Genomic DNA, 18,138 nt, shown 5'->3' on the forward strand with positions numbered 1-18,138 from the left:
TTGACTGCAGGTCAATGGAGCCATGATAGAAATCCTCACAAAGGGAGTAGGAATCCCCTTTGATAACTGATCAAGATTTCTTAAAGAAAATGCCATTGAACCCATATGATCTTGAGGATTTATCTGTGGGTATTTCCTTGGTAATCTGTCGACTTCCAACCTAGTAAAGGGATCTGAGAGACTATCAAGGTGGTCAAAGGATTGGACCAAATCATTCGGATTAAACCACATCTTTGGATTGTCTGAGGAGCTCATTCTAACCTGAAGGCACTATATAACACTGCAGCCTTGTCATAATGCGATAATTATAGTCCTACATTGAACATTACGTATCTATCTTTAACTTTTTCCTAAAGTTTGTTTGACCTACACAATTCAAATTAAATTATTTATGAACAGGCATGGTAAGAATCATTTGTTAAACGTGTGGCGTTATCCAATGTAAGCAACAGTGGCTTCTCGAGCTCACAAATTGTCATATTTGATGATTTGTTTCAACCACCATGCTATTGAGGTATTTTACTTTAGTTTAAAATGATATATATGACTAAATTACCTAGATTTCTTCGTACAAAGATTATTGTGGCACATGAGACCGTCACTAAGAAAGTTCCTTCACAGATGAGAATCTTTTTACGAAGAGATTTTCGTTTCTTTTTAACATTCTAACTATTTCTCTTCGTGATTTCTTGCTAATATGTTTAAAGCAATTCTGTTTAGGATATAATTCTCTCTGCTTATAGGACCTTGCTAGTACGAAATTAACTCAAAAGATACCGTGCACTGCGGAGGGAAAAAATTCTTCTTTTCGTCGTGTCCACTGGTCTCGATTGGCTGCAAAAAGGGAAGCGAGGCGCGTCGCGGTTGGGCCATTCCTTCATGGCTCACGCAACCGCTCACGAGCCCGTGCCGCCGCTCCCGTGGCCACGCCCGGCGCCTCTCCTCGTCTTCCTCGCCGTCCTTGCCACCTCCTACCTCGCTCTCACCCGCCTCCCCGCCGCCGCGCCGCTCGCCGCCCTGATCGCCCCTCCTCCTGGCCGCGACGCCGCCCTGATCGCCCGCGAGCCAGGCAACAGGGACAGCTGCGCCGGGTTCTACGGCGGCGCGGGGCCGGTGCGCGCGGTGACGGCGTCGCTGGAGGAGTTCGGCGCCGTGGGCGACGGGGCCACGTCCAACACGGCGGCGTTCCGGCGCGCGGTGGCGGCGCTGGAGGAGAGGACCAGGGCGGCGGGCGGGGACGGCGGCGCCAGGCTGGAGGTGCCGCCCGGGAGGTGGGTCACGGGCAGCTTCAACCTCACCAGCCGCTTCACCCTCTTCCTGCACGACGGTGCAGTCATCCTTGGCTCCCAGGTCACTCATCCATCATCTACTAATTCCTCCTCCTCTTTTTCTTCTCCCTTTCTTGAATTTTTTTTGTTCTTTCACTGTTTGATTCAATTCATGTTCTTTTGTCCCTCTCCATTCCATCTACAAGAGCAATGCAGGGAACAGCTGCTTGTGATTGTAAAAAAAGGTCTAACTTTTAGCGTCTCAACTTAAACATACATCCAAATGCGTAACGCTGCTATGTTGATACGGATAATTACGTTCACAATTTCTTTTGAACCTCGGTTCTTGTTCTTATTGGATCGCGCATCGTCAAACTAGCTAGCTTCGGGCTTCGGCGCTCGTGTTGTCACATACTCACATGTCAATGACCCGTGGGAGCAATAAACAAGGAGAAACAGAGGTGTTGATGTGTTGGAGTCACATGCTTGGACGGTCTGCTGCTCTGGTCTCTTGTGACCTCTGACACAATCTCTCTCTCTCTCTCTCTCTCTCTCTGTATGTGTGTGTGTGTGTGTGTGTTTGAAGGAATGATAATATGAGATGTTTATTCTACGTCACCGTGCCTTTGCTTTGTCCCTGCTGCTGCTTGGACTGACTGGACCCAGTTGATGCTCCTTGTACTTACTTTGCTTCCACTCCCGTCTTACCTGTTTGTATAAAGGTCACACAAATATGTGGTTTGGAGCTTTGTGCAGGAACCAATCCCCATTTTTGGTCCATCTGATGGCCATGCTGATAGGATAATACTATGTACAGACCAAACAGGTTAGGGCAGATTATTTTGCCTAAAGGAAATACGGTAGCACTGCATTCATGTGGGAGGGTGGTTCGGTAGAAATTAGTTGCAAAGGAACCATACTTAAGAAAGTAGCAGTTCTCCTGCTATGCTGCTTTCAAACAAAGAGTAGATGGGAATGAAACCATAATCAAGAGATCTAATTAGGTGCTGCGCCTTTGACATGTTGCCACATGCACTGACAGTGCAATCGCCTTTGATATATTTTAAGACAAATCATGCTAGGTTTCCAACTAATGTTGCAAATAATAACAGTATCCCATTGATTGGTTTAGGGTTGAGAAGAACTCGCTGGGAATTGATGGGTTTCAATTGAAACGAACTGATAATTGCAAACTAAAAACTGACCCAGGCCACCTTACATTTTACGGTTAATGCCAGATTCCAAAATTTTCATTTGGGTGAACCGAAACGATGAGGCTATAGAATCAGCATTCACGTAAAAAGACAGAATTGCAGTGTTTATAAAGTAGTGTAGACTCATTAAGTCATTACGATACCAACATGATAACATGAGGAAACAGTCTAAGGGGTCCAAGAACTAGTTCTCGATTGAATATTTATTTATTCACATTTAAGTAGAAGAATCTCCAGCACTTCATAGTAGTGTGTGCTGATTATAAAACTGCATGGTATTGACTGGCATGTTGGACTGATGTGCAGGATCCAGAAGAGTGGCCTCTCATTGCCCCATTGCCATCTTATGGGCGCGGGAGGGAAAGATTAGGACCACGCCATATCAGCCTCATCCACGGAGAGGACCTAAATGATGTTGTTATTACTGGTACAACAAGTTTTTAACTATGTCTACTTTCAAGTTTGATCAATAAACCAAAATTTGAATGACAAAGGTGGAACTGAAACAAAGATTGGCAATGCGTTCAGTAATGGCATAGACTTAAACTTTAGTTGGCGGGCCATATCATATGAAGAATCAGCGTTGACTTATAACTTGCAAATGTTCCTTTCACGTAGGTAACAATGGGACCTTAGATGGCCAAGGAAAGATGTGGTGGGAACTATGGTGGAACCGAACTTTAAATCACACAAGAGGCCATCTCATTGAGCTTGTGAACTCAACCAACATCTTAATCTCCAATATCACACTGCGCAACTCTCCATTCTGGACAGTGCATCCAGTCTACTGCAGGTTAGTTTACCATGCTGACGCCACACATTATCGCTCCATTTCCTAATAGGAAATGCTTCATCTTCATTCAATTTAAATATTGAGCAAAAGAATTTTTTCTATTTATTTATCAGCAACGTGGTGATGAAGGATCTGACCATACTGGCTCCACTGAATGCTCCAAACACTGATGGCATTGATCCAGGTTTGTGCTGTTATTTTCATCAGTGTCGTACTATCTTCTTCCTTCTGAAAATTGACCAAATCAAATCCAGCTGTATCATCATGGTTTTCTATACATTTGCGATTTTTAGCGACCGTATGTTTTTCATATTTGTAGTTCATCACTAGTGATGACCTTGTTAAAGTAGCTGTCAAATCGGCTTTGCAAAGAATAAACTCATCATTGAAAATTCTCGTGATGAACAATGGCAGACTCGAGCTCAGAAGTTTGTGTTGAAGACTGTTATATTGAAAGCGGTGATGATCTAGTTGCTATCAAGAGTGGCTGGGATCAGTACGGGATCTCTGTTGGCAAACCCTGTTCCAACATTGTCATCCAGAGGGTCTCTGGCACAACTCCAACATGCTCAGGTGTCGGTTTTGGAAGTGAGATGTCAGGTGGCATATCAAATGTGCTTGTGCGTGACCTCCATGTATGGAATTCTGCTTCAGCAGTGAGGCTCAAGACCGACGTAGGGCGTGGTGGGTACATAACCAACATCACCATAGCAAATGTGACGATGGAAAAGGTCAAGGTACCGATAAGATTCAGTCGGGGTGCAGATGACCATTCAGATGATAAGTATGACCGAAATGCGCTGCCAAAGATCAGTAATGTTCGTATCAGTGACATTGTCGGTGTAGGCCTGCAGCGTGCGCCAATGTTGGAGGCAGTGCATGGTGCGGTTTATGAAGGGATTTGCTTCAGAAATGTTAGCTTAAGAGGCATAAGGCGGCGCGATGGATGGCATTGTGAGTCTGTGTATGGAGAGGCGCATGAAGTTTTCCCTGCACCTTGTGAAGAGTTTAGGAAAAAGAAATCTTCATCATGGTGTGGTTTTTCTTGACAAAGTGTACACAAGTCACAAGTTTTTCACGACTGACACAGGAATACTTGAAATGGGGGGTGTTCATATCTGTATTCTAAGAAGGATAGGGCATAGGATTTTGATATCATAGATTCAAATTCAACATTTAACTTGTAGTCTTTTTGTTTTCCGAGGGGGATACAAACATCATGTCTGTTTGTCCACTGCAAAAGGACATGAATAATTAATACAGAAAAAATATTTACCGACTCCTTTTCCTACATGTGACTTATCACTTATATTTCCTGAATCCTCTCGCACTTGTCACTTCTTATGGCTCCAAGTTCTACACTGCGTGTATATGATGCGCCTCTGAGTACCGGACAACTTGCAGAGTTGTAATCAGCAGACAAGAAGCTATAAGTATAATAGCCAAGTGTGTAACGGACATGTCAGCGGGGATAGCTCAGTTGGGAGAGCGTCAGACTGAAGATCTGAAGGTCGCGTGTTCGATCCACGCTCACCGCATTATTTTTTTGGAGTTTGGACTCTGGATTTGTTCACTACGCTGACCATACTTTTCAAATGTTTACTCCTATGCTGACCATACTTTTCAAATGTTTACTCCTATGCTGACCATACTTTTCATATGTTTACTTGCTAAAATGTTTTTTCAAATGTTTACTTACTGGACTGTTTATAGTCACTGTTCATTTACGACTAGCTTCACTTTTGGCAGGCTGTGGAAAAGATCTCCCCTGACAAATTTTTAGGCAATCTTTTGTGCAATATCCAAATTCTGAAACATGCTACCCACGATTTGGAGCTTCGGCGTTTCTTCTGAAGATGACCAGAAGACTGACCACGCTCGAGTGGAATCATATAGAATCAATCCAACAAACAACTTTGCTGCACTTGAAAATGTACAACCCTTTTCTTATCCAACCACCGAGACTTTACAAATTACAAGCCTTTTATCCCAAACTGCCTGGGATTTCGATTGCATCCATTTTGTATCTTACATGCAAGAATGAAAACGTGTACCACCACAAGAGCAACAACCGGGGGTCCAGGCCAGCTTGGAAAAAAAGGAATTGGAACCCCTTGCCTTGCCAACTGGGTAAGAATCCTTGCATCTGCACAAATCTCCCAGAGAAGTAATTCGATTTTGACGATTGCCGAAGTCTTGCCTTCTACAAACTATTAAACCTTCCCAACATCTAGGACGGTGAGTTATCTCGCAATTTGGCCCTGGCGAAAAATACTCCTGCTAATAAACCTACATGGTGAAGTTTTCGGAATTGTTAGTGATATATGATACATAAAAGAAATGGTAACAATACCTTTAGCCCTGTTGTAAATATAACATACCAAACAGAATGCTCAAAGAATTCTCCATGCTTGTACGAACTTTGAAGAGAACGATTCCAGCAACAGAGAGAGGAATCTTATTTAGGGAGCCCACAAGGCTGTATCAGAAGCAATATTGGCATCAGAAACACATGAAGATAGGGATGACATAAAGAGCAAACATTTTAGAATAGTCTAGTGCCTAATACAGTAGTGGCCCATTTTTGCGAGGGAGTTTATATGGAAACTTATCTGTGTTCACATTTATATTCAAAATTCAAATGCATTTGGTACCTGTATGTTGTCGCGCTTGTCTGATGAAGAAACCACATCGAAGTAAAGCTGATTGCAAGCCCCAAAACTCCACTGGCCGTGATGACCAACCAAAATTCAGGCATCCTCAGGAGAGGTCTGCAAGTTCAATTCACAAATACATAACCCACAAGACAGGAGTAAATATGTAAATATTTCATAAATATTTCAAAGGAGCCTAACTAATGGAGTAATGGTTCAGTAGTAGCAGATAGACCATTTAGCCCTATACATCACTTCTCATTTCAGGTGTTGATATTACAGGTCCTTCCAGAATCCAGACTCATTTCATGTTGACATGCCTGGAAATGACATGAAAGGCCAGGAAGGGCAGAGAAGACTAACATGACAATTGTCAATGACAAATGATTCTTTTTGTTTTTTTGAACGGAAATACAGCAGGGGAGTGCCCTACTGTTGATTTTTATTGATAAAACAGAACTGAACAAACATAGAAGCAGAAAAAAAAAGACCTAGAGCAGAAAGAACAAAGAGGGGGGGGGGGGTATACAAGAGAGCTGCACTAAGAAGAACAGGAAAAACTGAGGGAGCTATACAAGAGAGCTGCACCAAGAAGGAAGATGACAAATGATTATAGCTAGAGATCTCAGCAGTTTGCATGTAATCCATTATGTTTATGATAGAAAAATAAATTGTTGAAGTTTGAAATAGTAGCTTACGTCTCCAAAAGGTACTCCACTTCATTAAAACCAAGCACAAGGATAATTCCCAATGGCAGCGAAAGAATGTTATTCAGTAACACCATTGACAACTCGTTCAAGTTCCCAGACTTGGTGGCTTGCTTAGCACTGTCCATTACATGCCGCAATGTAAGCTGAAAAAGAAAGGAAGGAGCCGATTCGTTGAAGTAGACGTGGAACGCCTATATAACTAAATATAATAGTCTTGTCAACTAAAGTGCCAATCTATGGGACTGGAAATAATAATTAAAATATTTGTCTGGATTGAAAATTAATAACTGACTGCATGTACTAATCGGGTTTTGATTTGCATTTAGGAAAACAATACCGAATATGATGCTGTCAGAAAACAGTTTATGATCTGCCAGGTATATCCGACTGCATGGAAGGACAGGTCTGTTACTCCTCCTGCAGCTGCAGAGATTATCTGCACAAACATATCAGTGACTCAGGTGTTGAAGGGATCAATACCATACTCTTTAAGTCAAAATGTCACTAATACATGTTATTAGATATTTGGCAGCGAGCCGGTGAATCAACTAGTAGCATGCAATGTAAAAGATACTCGGGAAAACAGAAAACTAGTGATGGAAATTAACCCCTCAAGCACCAACTTCTTCTCAAACATTTCTAACTTCTGAATATGACATACCATCAATATAAGAGCAATCCAAACTTGAGTACCATGATGCTTATTGAAAAAGTAGGTTTCTCCAGAAGCAGTTAAGACATTGGCGACATTCTTCAATATAGTCAACATTGCCACATTAATGTACTTCAAACTGAAAAGTACAGAAAAAATTCAGAAGTGAGGAAAATAAGTTTATACAAGACTTTCAATTTCAATCTAAACTTCCTTGCTACAAGCCTACAACTTGAGTGACATTCGTTCACAGCTAATATGGAAAACATACATTCAAATTGCATAGCAAAACTGGAAAATTGTTCGAGTTCATCATTGTACAAGCTACAAATGACAATGAACAGAGCCAAACTCATGAGACAGGCAACAAACTTTCAATTTTTAGCACCAACGAAGTGTGAGCACAAATGAAATTCACTCCTATATTTTTCTATAAGAAGAAAAAGCCTAATAATATTAAGCCAGAATATATCAATCTTTAATACTGATTCTCGCAACCAGCATTACCACCTATGAGTTCTGTAATTCTGAGAATGGATGGTAAGAAAACAGCATGCAATCATATTCATCAATCCTGAAGAAGAGATTTAGCTACATAGAAAACAAATGACTGCTGTAAATTCAAGAGACAGTTTCATACTCCTACAACAAATCTCGTGTACGGACCTAAAAAAAACAGGACAACAAACAGTACTCAGACCAAGCTGTTGCAGAAGATCTGGTACATACCTAAACATGCTTGTGATCAGCATTCCAACAAAAATGATATTCACAGGCAACCAAACTTTGATTAGTTTCCATGTTAATGGCTCAGTTGGAATAGCACCAGACAGAGAAAGTGTGGAAACTATGGTCACCGATACAATGTTCTGCAGCAACAGATCATGAAGAAGATGCTATTAAGGATCACAGCTGTGTTGCATGAAAAGTGAAAAGTAATCAGTCAGCAATAGTAGTATACCTGGTATAGCATCAAAAAAATTGGAGCATTGAAACCGTAGCCAGACAGAACAAATTTATTAACTAAAATCATGCTGCATGATGATATGCAGTAAGCCAGACCAGATAGAAGAGCCCGATTCTGTATATTTGGGAGCCTGAGGAACTGCGAAGGCCGGTCTCTGTCTTTTGAGGCCTTACCATCTTCCAAGTCATTGTCATCAACACAGAAGGACCTCGTCATAGATCTGGCAAACATAATACATTATTATATTATCCGGAAATACAACAGATAGTGTCAACTTATAATGTACGGTGAGGTAAACAATGATATTTTAAAGCAAAAAAAGAACAAAGCACACCAATCAAGGAACATATATGTACCTGTTTCCAATTTCTCTCCTCACAGGACTTGCAAGTGCAGTGAACCCTGCATTCTGATCCCGAAATACACTCTTTTCCCCATTCATGAGAGGGCTACTTACACTCCCTGGTACATTTCTCCTAGGAGAGGCCTCAGAGTCTGCAGGAATGTCTAACTGAAGGATTCTACAGGATAAAAGAGAATGCTAGCAGTCAATAACAATCAAATTTATTTGCTCCATACTGCGTCAATCACACTGCATTGTGTTAACAGTAGTCATGCTAGGTTTTTATCCTGCCAAAAGTCTCAAATTTAAATTCGAACCTCAGGGACAAGCAAGCAAGAGAATGAAACGGATAACTATGAGCCCGGAAATTATATATTTGTTTGCACTTTGAACTACCAAACTATTCTAAATATCAGTCATATGCAAGGGACGTGTGCCCACCCGATTTTTTTTCGTATATCGGTTGGTTAGGCTGTATAATCGCTAATAGATGGCAGGACCCATCATTTACTGGTTACTGACTTTTAGAACACTAATTTACCAGATTTAGAAAGTGGCTGCAATATTATTCTTGTTACGCAAAATGGTTAAAACATTCTTTAACTGCATTCAATAGCCTCGAGTGCACTAGAGTTTTTTTTTAATGGATAAATGCTAAATGGTGACGGAACTCTGCAACAGTATGATAGCAGATTAACTGCCAACTGCTATGGATCAATAAGTTTAAGCACGGCAATGTTAGAAAGTGTAACAGGAAGACCGGTGCAAAATTAACAAGTTCATGCGCACACGCCACTTATTCTCTTTGCAGTTCACCCACTATTTCCTTCTATTATTGTAAAAATTCATCCAATTCACTGAAAGAATCACAAAACAACTTTACTAGCCAAACTTGCAGTTACAATAGCAAAAGCTTCCCAGCAAGAGAGAATACAGGAAATAGTAACCTGAGTTGAGAACTAGAAAGAGAAAGGAGACCCTAATATTAATACAGAACAAATACACAATTTCGAACTTCCATTTAACTAGGTACGTTTCCATGTATCCAAAAATTAAAGTTGTTAATTGCCTAGCCTAATATATCAGGTAAGGTAGTAGTATCAGCTATGGGACTAATACTATGCAATCAAAGTAACTAGAGAGGCGCTAGAAGAAGAAAACAGCGTCAAAGCCCATTAGTGAGCTCTAATTGATTCCTGTTTCTTGGAGGAGCTAAAAGCACCTGAGGCTTGAAACGCCTACACGATTCCGAAATCACAGGAATTTAAACAGGAGCCGCAGCGTATTCCACCGAGACATTCGCAAGAAAGAATCCAATTAACAATTGAACACAGGATGAATCCGATTGCAAGCTGCCCCCGACACCCAAACGGAGCGAGCAAAAAGCGAATCAAACTATGCAGCCTCCAGCAACCCAACCCAAGCGCCTCCCTTCCTTGACCGAACCAGTATACTAGTAGGAAGCAGAGCATAGCACACCACCCCATATCGGGAAGGCGCACCGGAGCTCGGAGGCACGGGCGCCGCGAGGCCGGGGTCGAGGCCGGAGCTGGTGGGAAAGGGCCGGGCCGTGTGGGGGGGGGGGGGGGGGAGGTCGAGAGAGGTTGATCGGCGGCGTACCTGGAGCCCATGACGCTTGGTGTGGGTCCCAGGTGCACCCGGGCGGCGAGGTGGCGGGGGAAATGGCGCGGCGGAGGCGAGGAGGCCTCGCGCATCGGCAGCTAGCGAGGACTAGGGGATGGGCCAGGCGAGGCGACGACTACTCAGAAGGGAGTCTGTCTGACTGAGATGTGGGCCCCACCCCACCTCGACTCCATTCCAGCTCGTCCGTTTCGTCGGGTCGCTTGTACCGGCCGTGCAAAATTCATGCTTGACGAGAAGCCTTTATTTGACCCTATCAAATAGGGTACTCTCAATACCTTTATTTGTGAATAATGAATAATACTCAACTCCATTTGGACCGTTCATGGTTTGACCAAAAGCCTTTATTTGACTCAAGTTTACCCTACCAAATACTCCATCCGTTCAGAAATATTAGACACATTTTATTTTTTAAAAAATCAATTTTTATGTATTTTAATTAACATTTAATCAAATTATAATAATATCTAGTGTATAAAAATTATACAACTAGATTCATAATTCAAAATAATTTTAAATTATATATATTTATAGCTATAAATGATATATTTTGTGAGAAAATTTTAATCAAAATCTAACTTCAAAGATTAAAATTTAAAAAATACAACTACTATTTTTAAACAACTATCGATACCTTTATTTGTCAATAATACTCAACCCATTTGGACCCCTCATGTTCAAACACCGATAGATAGCCGTCTATTTACTTGTCTTGAGAAAATAATTTTGTAATAATTCAATAGCTCTCAAACCGTGAGCTGTGACACCTCATCTTAGCTCAACATTTGTAGGGACACAAAGACAGGTGTTGCAAACGAAAAATGCCAAAACAAATTACGTATCAAAATTCAATTTGACGACTTCGATATTACTTAGTTTTGTGGCTAAAGTTTTCTTGCAAATTAACTCCTTCAATTGTAATCTTTAGATATAAATAGTACAGAAGAAATTTATTATTTATATTATTTATATATTTACATCTATTTACTAGTTTGCGCTAAAGATTTCTGCTGCAAATTTCGACCAAAATTTTAGCCTGCCAAAGTGGGCACAAAAAGAATTATTATTCTTTTCGAGGCGCGGACTGAGCTTTGCCAAAGGCAAAACGAGAGGACTTGGCGGTGGCGGGTGAGACGATTACGGTATTATCAAGAAACGTTGGGGCCTTTACGCAAAACAGCCATGGAAGAAAAGAAAAGGCAAACCGTCCACGCCGCCACCCGCTCTCCAAATCCTCACTGCCGAGAGTTCCTCTTCTCCGCTGGGGCCGCTCTAGGGTTAGGGTTTTGGCTCGCTCGCTCGGGGGTCGCCGGAGATGTCGCGGACGCTGGTGCAGCCGGTGGGGCAGAAGCGCCTCACGAACGTGGCGGTGGTGCGGCTGCGCAAGCACGGCCAGCGCTTCGAGATCGCCTGCTTCCCCAACAAGGTGCTCTCGTGGCGCTCCCGCGTCGAGAAGGACCTGGATGAGGTGCTCCAGTCCCACACCGTCTACTCCAACGTCTCCAAGGGCGTCCTCGCCAGGTCCAAGGACCTCGTCAAGGCGTTCGGCACCGACGACCAGACACAAATCTGTATCGAGGTATGGTAATGGTATTCTCTCTTACCAGTTTCGTTTCCCCTCTCGAATCATCCATGCGCCGTGCCTGTAATGGATGATTGATTTGATTTGCGGCCAGATTCTGGAGAAAGGGGAGCTCCAGGTCTCCGGTAAGGAGAGGGAGGCGCAGCTGTCCAGCCAGTTCCGCGACATCGCCACCATTGTCATGGAGAAGACCATCAACCCGGAGACCCGCCGCCCGTACACCATCACCATGATCGAGCGCCTCATGCACGACATACACTTTGCGGTGGATCCAAACCTCACCTCCAAGGAACAGGTAGCTAGATGGAACCTACTTTGTGCAGATACTTGCTGCTAATTAAGTGGAACGTGGTGGCTGTTTGTTTATTATGTACCAGTACCATCACATTAATTCTTCAGAGGTTGTTGCCCTACAATCGACCACATACAAGGAATAGATGGCCTCCTGGTTCCTGCATGTTCAGAGTATCAATTGTCCATTTTAGAACGCCGTCACCTGTAAAACATAATTAAAAATAAAGGCAGTAATAATACAGCACCTATTCATTTCTCGTTAACACCATTAAACTTGGGATGTCTTGATTCCTGGTGACAATGCTTCCTGGAGATACTGCTTTTTTATTTGTGTATCATGCACACTCATCGTTTGAATAAACCTATTTGCAAAACGCAAGGGAAAGACTGCCTACAAATTCCCTTCCCCAGACCCCACAATGTGTGGGAGCTTTCAGCACTTGGTATGCCCACCTGCAGCACTTTCTTTAGAGATTTTTCTGTTTAGGCCTGATAATCAATTGCATGCAAAATTGGTAAGGCTGTATTATCGCCCACAGGTTGGGTGGCTGATTAAGTATGGCCTATAGAACACTGACTATCTCACCGCCATCTGTATATCATAACAAAGATGGTAATATTAGCATTTTTTACATGCCATTATTGCATGTCAGATGTCTGTTTTTTTTTTTTTTTTCAATGAACATTTATTGCTTGTATGCTTATGTGGCATAATATTTAGAAATTTGTCAATAGTACCTACATTCAGGACATTATGAGGTAAAGCTACTGGGTGTGTGAACTTCTTTTATCAAATGTCTTATGTTTTTTTCTCATCTGAGCTTTCTTTGGTTTTGCAGGCACTGAAGGTTATCAAAAAGCTCATAGAGCACTTTCCCATAAAGCGTGCACCACTGAGGGTGCGGTTCACTGCACCAAAGCCCAAATTTGCGGGCCTTATGGAGAAGGTCGATGAATGGAATGCTAATGTCATTTCAAAGGATGAATCTGGCAATCAGCCTTCTATTGTAAGTCTTTTAATTCTTTTTTTTCCTCTGGCTATTACTGTGTCACTTTATTGTGACTTGATATGGAATTGTAACCAGTCTTCCTCACTTAACTTGAATCATTTCACTAATTATTATAGGAATATGTGGTTTGTATGCCCTGAGCCCCTGATCCCCCCCTCCCCCCCCCCCCAAATCACCCCATACACACAATGCGGCAGAGCTGGTAAATGGTTTACAATATTATCTAGAATTTAGCTGTATCACATAGAAGTTTGGCTCACGATCCCTACTACGTTTCAAAAATTGCTAAGCGCTAGGCGGGTTGTGGGAGTTGCCTACCGCTTGATAGCTGATTAGGCAAGCTAGGTGGAGATTAGGTGTTAGGCAGGAGGGTGGCGCCTAGTGCCCCCTAGGCGGGTTAGGCATGCCCCGTTCAGTTAGTGTGTCCCTACTGCACTTTTATGTCTCTTATGAGATGCCTACTAGTGTTTTCCTCCTTTGTGACACTGATACAATCGTTTCCTGAAGCCACAATACCTATCTGTCGTACTGAACCTTATTATCATTGGTGAACCTGTAACTGTGAATAATGTTTTACAGGTATGTGAGATTGAGCCATCTATTTTGCACTCATGTGAGGAGCGACTGAAGGATGTGCAAGGGAAGGTGGAAGTGCTATCTGTCTCAGCGCATGCGGACGGTGGCTCTTCTGTGGACCAACATGACAATGTCGAAGTGCCACAAACAGTGCCTGCAAAGGAATCTGATGCTGTTGCTCAGATAAGTGAGACAATGCAGAAACAGAGCATATCCAGTGAAAGCGAGGGCAATGCGCAAGGCAGGCAGCAGAGAAGATGCAAAGAATGTGATGTACTTGTGGAAGACAAGCTATACAGGGATCACTGCAAGAGTGGGTGGCACAAGCACAACTACACACGCCATAAGAATGGGCTCCCTCCCCTCAGCCAAGAGGAGTGCTTGGTGGAAATGGAATTGGCCGACTCCAAGAAGGACCTTAAAGACTATGATTTCTGATGAGGTCAGTTGAAGTTCCCCTGCGATCTTGTGTTTGGGTATTAATGTAAGTCATCTAATGCTTCTCGGACCCATGTTATCCAGGTTGGTTGCCGAGAAGTGCGCAGGACATGAAGTTGCTGCAGTCTTTTTGTTTCGAGGATACATATGGTCATTTGCTGATGCTGTATAGTGAAGTGGAGAGCCGAGTTTTGCGAGACGCTAGCAAGTTGTTAAAATGGAATGGTTTAAGCCACATCTTCTAACTGCAATAGAGTTTGGGATGTAGAACCTGGGTGTCTTGATGGCTTTGTATAGTAAGCCGAGTAAACTTGGTGGTGGCACTTCGGGTGCTCATTGAACGTTGTGTGATGGAACGCAATGCGAATTTAAAAGTTTGCTTATGTTTGAACAAGTTAATGCTACTTATTTAGACCCTTTCTGGCTGTTTGATTTGTGAATGCCCTTTGTTATTGCTACATCTGATGATGAAGTCATGTGAGATGTTTCATCTCAAACATGGTTGCCGCGGGAATTTCAGCTTGGAAGTTGATGTGTCTTACTCTTGAGGTGGATTGCCCATTGTCGTTTTATGTTCTGAACAGGAATCTTTGGCATGTGTTGCTGATTGCTATTGTGAACCAAACTTAGACGGGTTTGGCAATATCGTTTTAACTGATTTCGTCATCATAGAATGTGTGGTTTGCCACATACATCTGCATTTTCCCTGTAAATGTGGGCCAAGTAGATGATATTTTTATTTATTTTTATTTTGCTTAAAAGGATTCTTTTTTTTCCAGCTGTCCAATGCATTTGGAAGAAAGAGAGGAAAGCTGGGAAACTATTCGTTCAAAAGATGAGGGAAGGGAGAAACTCCCGCCTCCCCCCTCTGGGAGAAGACGGCGGCAAGCCGGCGATCCGTTGCCGGAGAGAGGTCGGGAGACGACGCTACCGAGACGCCGATCGAGATGCCCATGGGGCTGCCGTTCGCCGTGGACATGTGGACCCCGGCCTCGTCGCTGAAGCGCCACCGCTTCCTCACCCATGCCCACCGCGACCACCTCGCTGGCATCATCACCACCACCTCTGCCTCCCGCCTCACCATCCTCATCGTCCTCCGCATCTTCCCCCAGGTACTTCCTTCCCATCTCTCTCGATTCCCAACTCTTTCTCGTCAGAAACGGGATCAAGATCGATATGTCTCTCGCGCTCAGCTCGACCGCGACGCGTTCGTGGAGGTGGAGGTGGGCGCGCCTTCGCTGCTCGTCCCCGACCCTGACGGCGACTTCACCGCGTTCGACGCCAACCACTGCCTCCTCTTCCTTGCTCCTCGTTGTTTCGGACGGCTGACCGGCTGCTGAATCCGTCTGCCTTGTCGCTCCTCGCAGGCGCGGTGATGTTCTTGTTCGAGGGCGCCTTCGGGACCGTGCTCCACACCGCCGACTGCCGCCTCACGCCCGACTGCCTTGAGGCTTTACCCCTCCTGGCCTAAGCTGGCGCCCAGCCATCGCGTCGCATCGACTGCCTCTTCCTGGACCGCACCTTCGCCAGGTGCTCCCTGCAGTTCCCCACCAAGGAGGACTCCATCCACCAGGTCCTGCACTGCTGCTTTGCTGCATCAGTATTCAGCAAATTGCAACACAACCAGAGCTCCTATAATACGAATTTCTCACTCGATTGTTGTTTTTGTTTCTGATTTCAGGTGATCAATTGCATCTGGAAGCACCCAAACGTGCGCGCGCGTCTACCTCGTGTGCGACATGCTGGGCCAGGGGGTCATCCTCATCGAGGTGTCCAAGGTGTTCAGATCAAAGATATACATCGACAGAGAGAAGAATTCAGAGTGCCATCACACGCTCTCGCATGTCGCGCCGGAAATCCTCACCGACGATGCATCCTCTCGTTTCCAGGCGATACTGTTCCCCGGCTGTCAGAGCGGGCAGCGGAGATCCTCGCGCTGAGCGGGCGAGGGGGCAGCCAGAGCCCCTGATCATCAGGCCTTCTTCACAGTCGTATGCGTACTACACGCCACCCGAGGCATCCCTGAAGCAGAAGCCGGTGCTGACGAAACCGATGCAGGACGAGTTTGGGGTGTGGCATATCTGCTTATCGATGCATTCGTCCAGGGAGGAGCTGGATGAGGCGTTGGGGATCCTCCGTCCCAAATGGGTCGTCTCAACGACGCCTCCTTGTATGGCAGTCGAGCTGAGCTATGTCAAGAAGCACTGCTCCCTGTCTCGGTTGGGCCTTGATGATTCCCTATGGAAGTTACTCAGGATACCTGAAGGAATGCCTACTATTGCCAGCTCACCTCAGAAGTCACTTGTTCTGTCGATGAGTCTGGCTCTGATGATAGCAGCCAGGTCGAGGTTGCAGAACCAGAACTGAAGGATTTTGAGATCAGAGTGGAACAGCCTGTGACGCTGTTTGGGAGCGCAAGGTTTGCGTTACTGCAAAATGAATCTCAACTGTGGAAAGATGAGTATGAGAGTATTGAAGTGATTGATGATGATGTTAAATTTGAAGCAAAACATTCAGCTACAGAACCTGGATTTTGGAAGGACGACGAGCCTGACAAGAGCGTCAGAGTAATTGATCTAATTGAAGTTACAGCAAAGGAGCAGAATTCAGTCACTGAATCTGAGTTATTGAAGGACCACAAATCTGATGATGGCGTTGAAGTAGTTGATTTAACTGAAGGTGGGACGAAGGAGCAGAGTTTGAGTACAGAGTCTGAACTTCATAAGGATGACAACTGTGAAAAGAGCATCGAAGGAAATGGGGAACCTAAATTGGAAGCTCAAGAACATAATTGGACTGCTCCAGCTGATTTGAAGAAAGTTTGCAGGCATAAGGTGACTGAAGAAGGTAAAAACAGAACATAAGTGATTGAAGAGATTTCAGCTGCGGTATCACAGCCTCGGCCAAAAGCAACAAGGAGAAAATAGAGGATGGCACCACTCCGTCAGATATTGGCAAGAAGAACTGTGACCAAGACTCTGAAAGAGCGAGTGAGTCCTCAACCATTGTCGGATCACCAAAGGGTTTTAACGCGAACCTGAGGAGGCTGTACAAGTCGATGAACATGTCGGTTCCGTGGCCCCTGCCTTCGTTGGTTGAGCTCATGGGAGTCTCCAGGCGACCCAGAGTTTCCCAAACTGTGCAGCTGTAGGCTTATAGCAGATTAATTCTTCTCTTGCTACCAGATCCAGATTTCTGTTCAACCTGTCTACATACTTGCATTGCCAATTTTTCACTGACAAAGAATTTCAGATTGATTTGATGTTACAAACCAAAGCGCCATGTCTTCCCTCTCTGTGCCATAGTTGCCAATACTTTAAGTTGTTCTTGATTCGAGTATGATCATGTCAGGCACTATTTGTACTGCCGGTGGTGGAACTATATATGCTTCTTCTGAGGCTTCCAGAAGGATTAAAATTCTCTGTAGCTTTGGGGGCAAAATATTACCCCGACCAAGTTGAGTGATGGAAAGCTTATGTATATAATTGGGATCAGTAGGAACATTTCCTTTTCATGGCAGGAGTTTAAAGAGTTCAAATATTGATAGTGGGCAGGCAAGGCAAACTCAAGCAGAGACAGTTCAAATTTGCATAAATCAAATTATATGAGTCTCACGGTTTGCAAAATTGCAACTGTGCCGGCGGACGTGCGTTTGTAATTCGAACCCGTTTCTTTTTAGGCATGAACAATGCTCGGTGATTATGGCTAGTTATTTAAGGAAAGAAAGTGTTTGTATCTACGTAAAAATTGTAATTTCCAATGCAAACAAAGACTATATGTACTGAAGTATGTTTAATTATTTTGTTAGCACTATTATAAGTAATGATGCTTAAGTAAGCATTTTACCTTCCGACTAAGCACATGTGCTAGTACAGTTAAGGAAAAAAACTCATTTTTTTTCCATAAGCACATCCTATGAGCTTATTGTAAATACTCTTAATCGAATCAAACATTTTTTTTTAAGAGAAACCAACTCCACGGTTTCCTCTTTGGGCT

At 43.7% G+C, this 18,138-nt stretch overlaps 3 protein-coding genes, 1 non-coding gene and 1 pseudogene across 4 annotated transcripts; 4 read left to right on the plus strand and 1 right to left on the minus strand.

The window, feature by feature from the left end:
• The first annotated feature begins 796 nt into the window (after window positions 1-796).
• On the plus strand, window positions 797-4,586 carry LOC133896462 (probable polygalacturonase). The gene is made up of 5 exons (XM_062337070.1): window positions 797-1,350; window positions 2,789-2,909; window positions 3,101-3,275; window positions 3,389-3,459; window positions 3,690-4,586. The coding sequence occupies exons 1-5, from the start codon at window positions 880-882 to the stop codon at window positions 4,322-4,324; spliced, it is 1,473 nt and encodes a 490-aa protein (XP_062193054.1). The 5' UTR covers window positions 797-879; the 3' UTR covers window positions 4,325-4,586.
• A 154-nt stretch (window positions 4,587-4,740) lies between these two features.
• Window positions 4,741-4,813, plus strand: TRNAF-GAA (transfer RNA phenylalanine (anticodon GAA)). The gene has a single exon. It is a non-coding gene; the product is annotated as a tRNA-Phe (tRNA).
• A 355-nt stretch (window positions 4,814-5,168) lies between these two features.
• LOC133895968 (GDP-mannose transporter GONST1) lies at window positions 5,169-10,439 on the minus strand. Its single transcript, XM_062336491.1, has 10 exons — window positions 10,222-10,439; window positions 8,615-8,779; window positions 8,253-8,478; window positions 8,021-8,160; window positions 7,301-7,430; window positions 6,977-7,075; window positions 6,628-6,782; window positions 5,930-6,046; window positions 5,657-5,754; window positions 5,169-5,564 (listed from the first exon to the last, which is right to left on the minus strand). Exons 1-10 carry the CDS (start codon window positions 10,314-10,316, stop codon window positions 5,506-5,508), a joined length of 1,284 nt encoding a protein of 427 aa, XP_062192475.1. The 5' UTR covers window positions 10,317-10,439; the 3' UTR covers window positions 5,169-5,505.
• Window positions 10,440-11,448: 1,009 nt separating this feature from the next.
• Window positions 11,449-14,559, plus strand: LOC133896463 (uncharacterized). Its single transcript, XM_062337071.1, has 5 exons — window positions 11,449-11,821; window positions 11,919-12,119; window positions 12,958-13,125; window positions 13,708-14,146; window positions 14,227-14,559. The coding sequence occupies exons 1-4, from the start codon at window positions 11,558-11,560 to the stop codon at window positions 14,140-14,142; spliced, it is 1,068 nt and encodes a 355-aa protein (XP_062193055.1). The 5' UTR covers window positions 11,449-11,557; the 3' UTR covers window positions 14,143-14,146; window positions 14,227-14,559.
• A 50-nt stretch (window positions 14,560-14,609) lies between these two features.
• On the plus strand, window positions 14,610-17,961 carry LOC133895938 (uncharacterized; annotated as a pseudogene).
• The last annotated feature ends 177 nt before the right edge of the window (window positions 17,962-18,138 follow it).

This window comes from Phragmites australis, chromosome 16, assembly GCF_958298935.1.
Source record: "Phragmites australis chromosome 16, lpPhrAust1.1, whole genome shotgun sequence".
Taxonomy (NCBI): Eukaryota; Viridiplantae; Streptophyta; class Magnoliopsida; order Poales; family Poaceae; genus Phragmites; species Phragmites australis.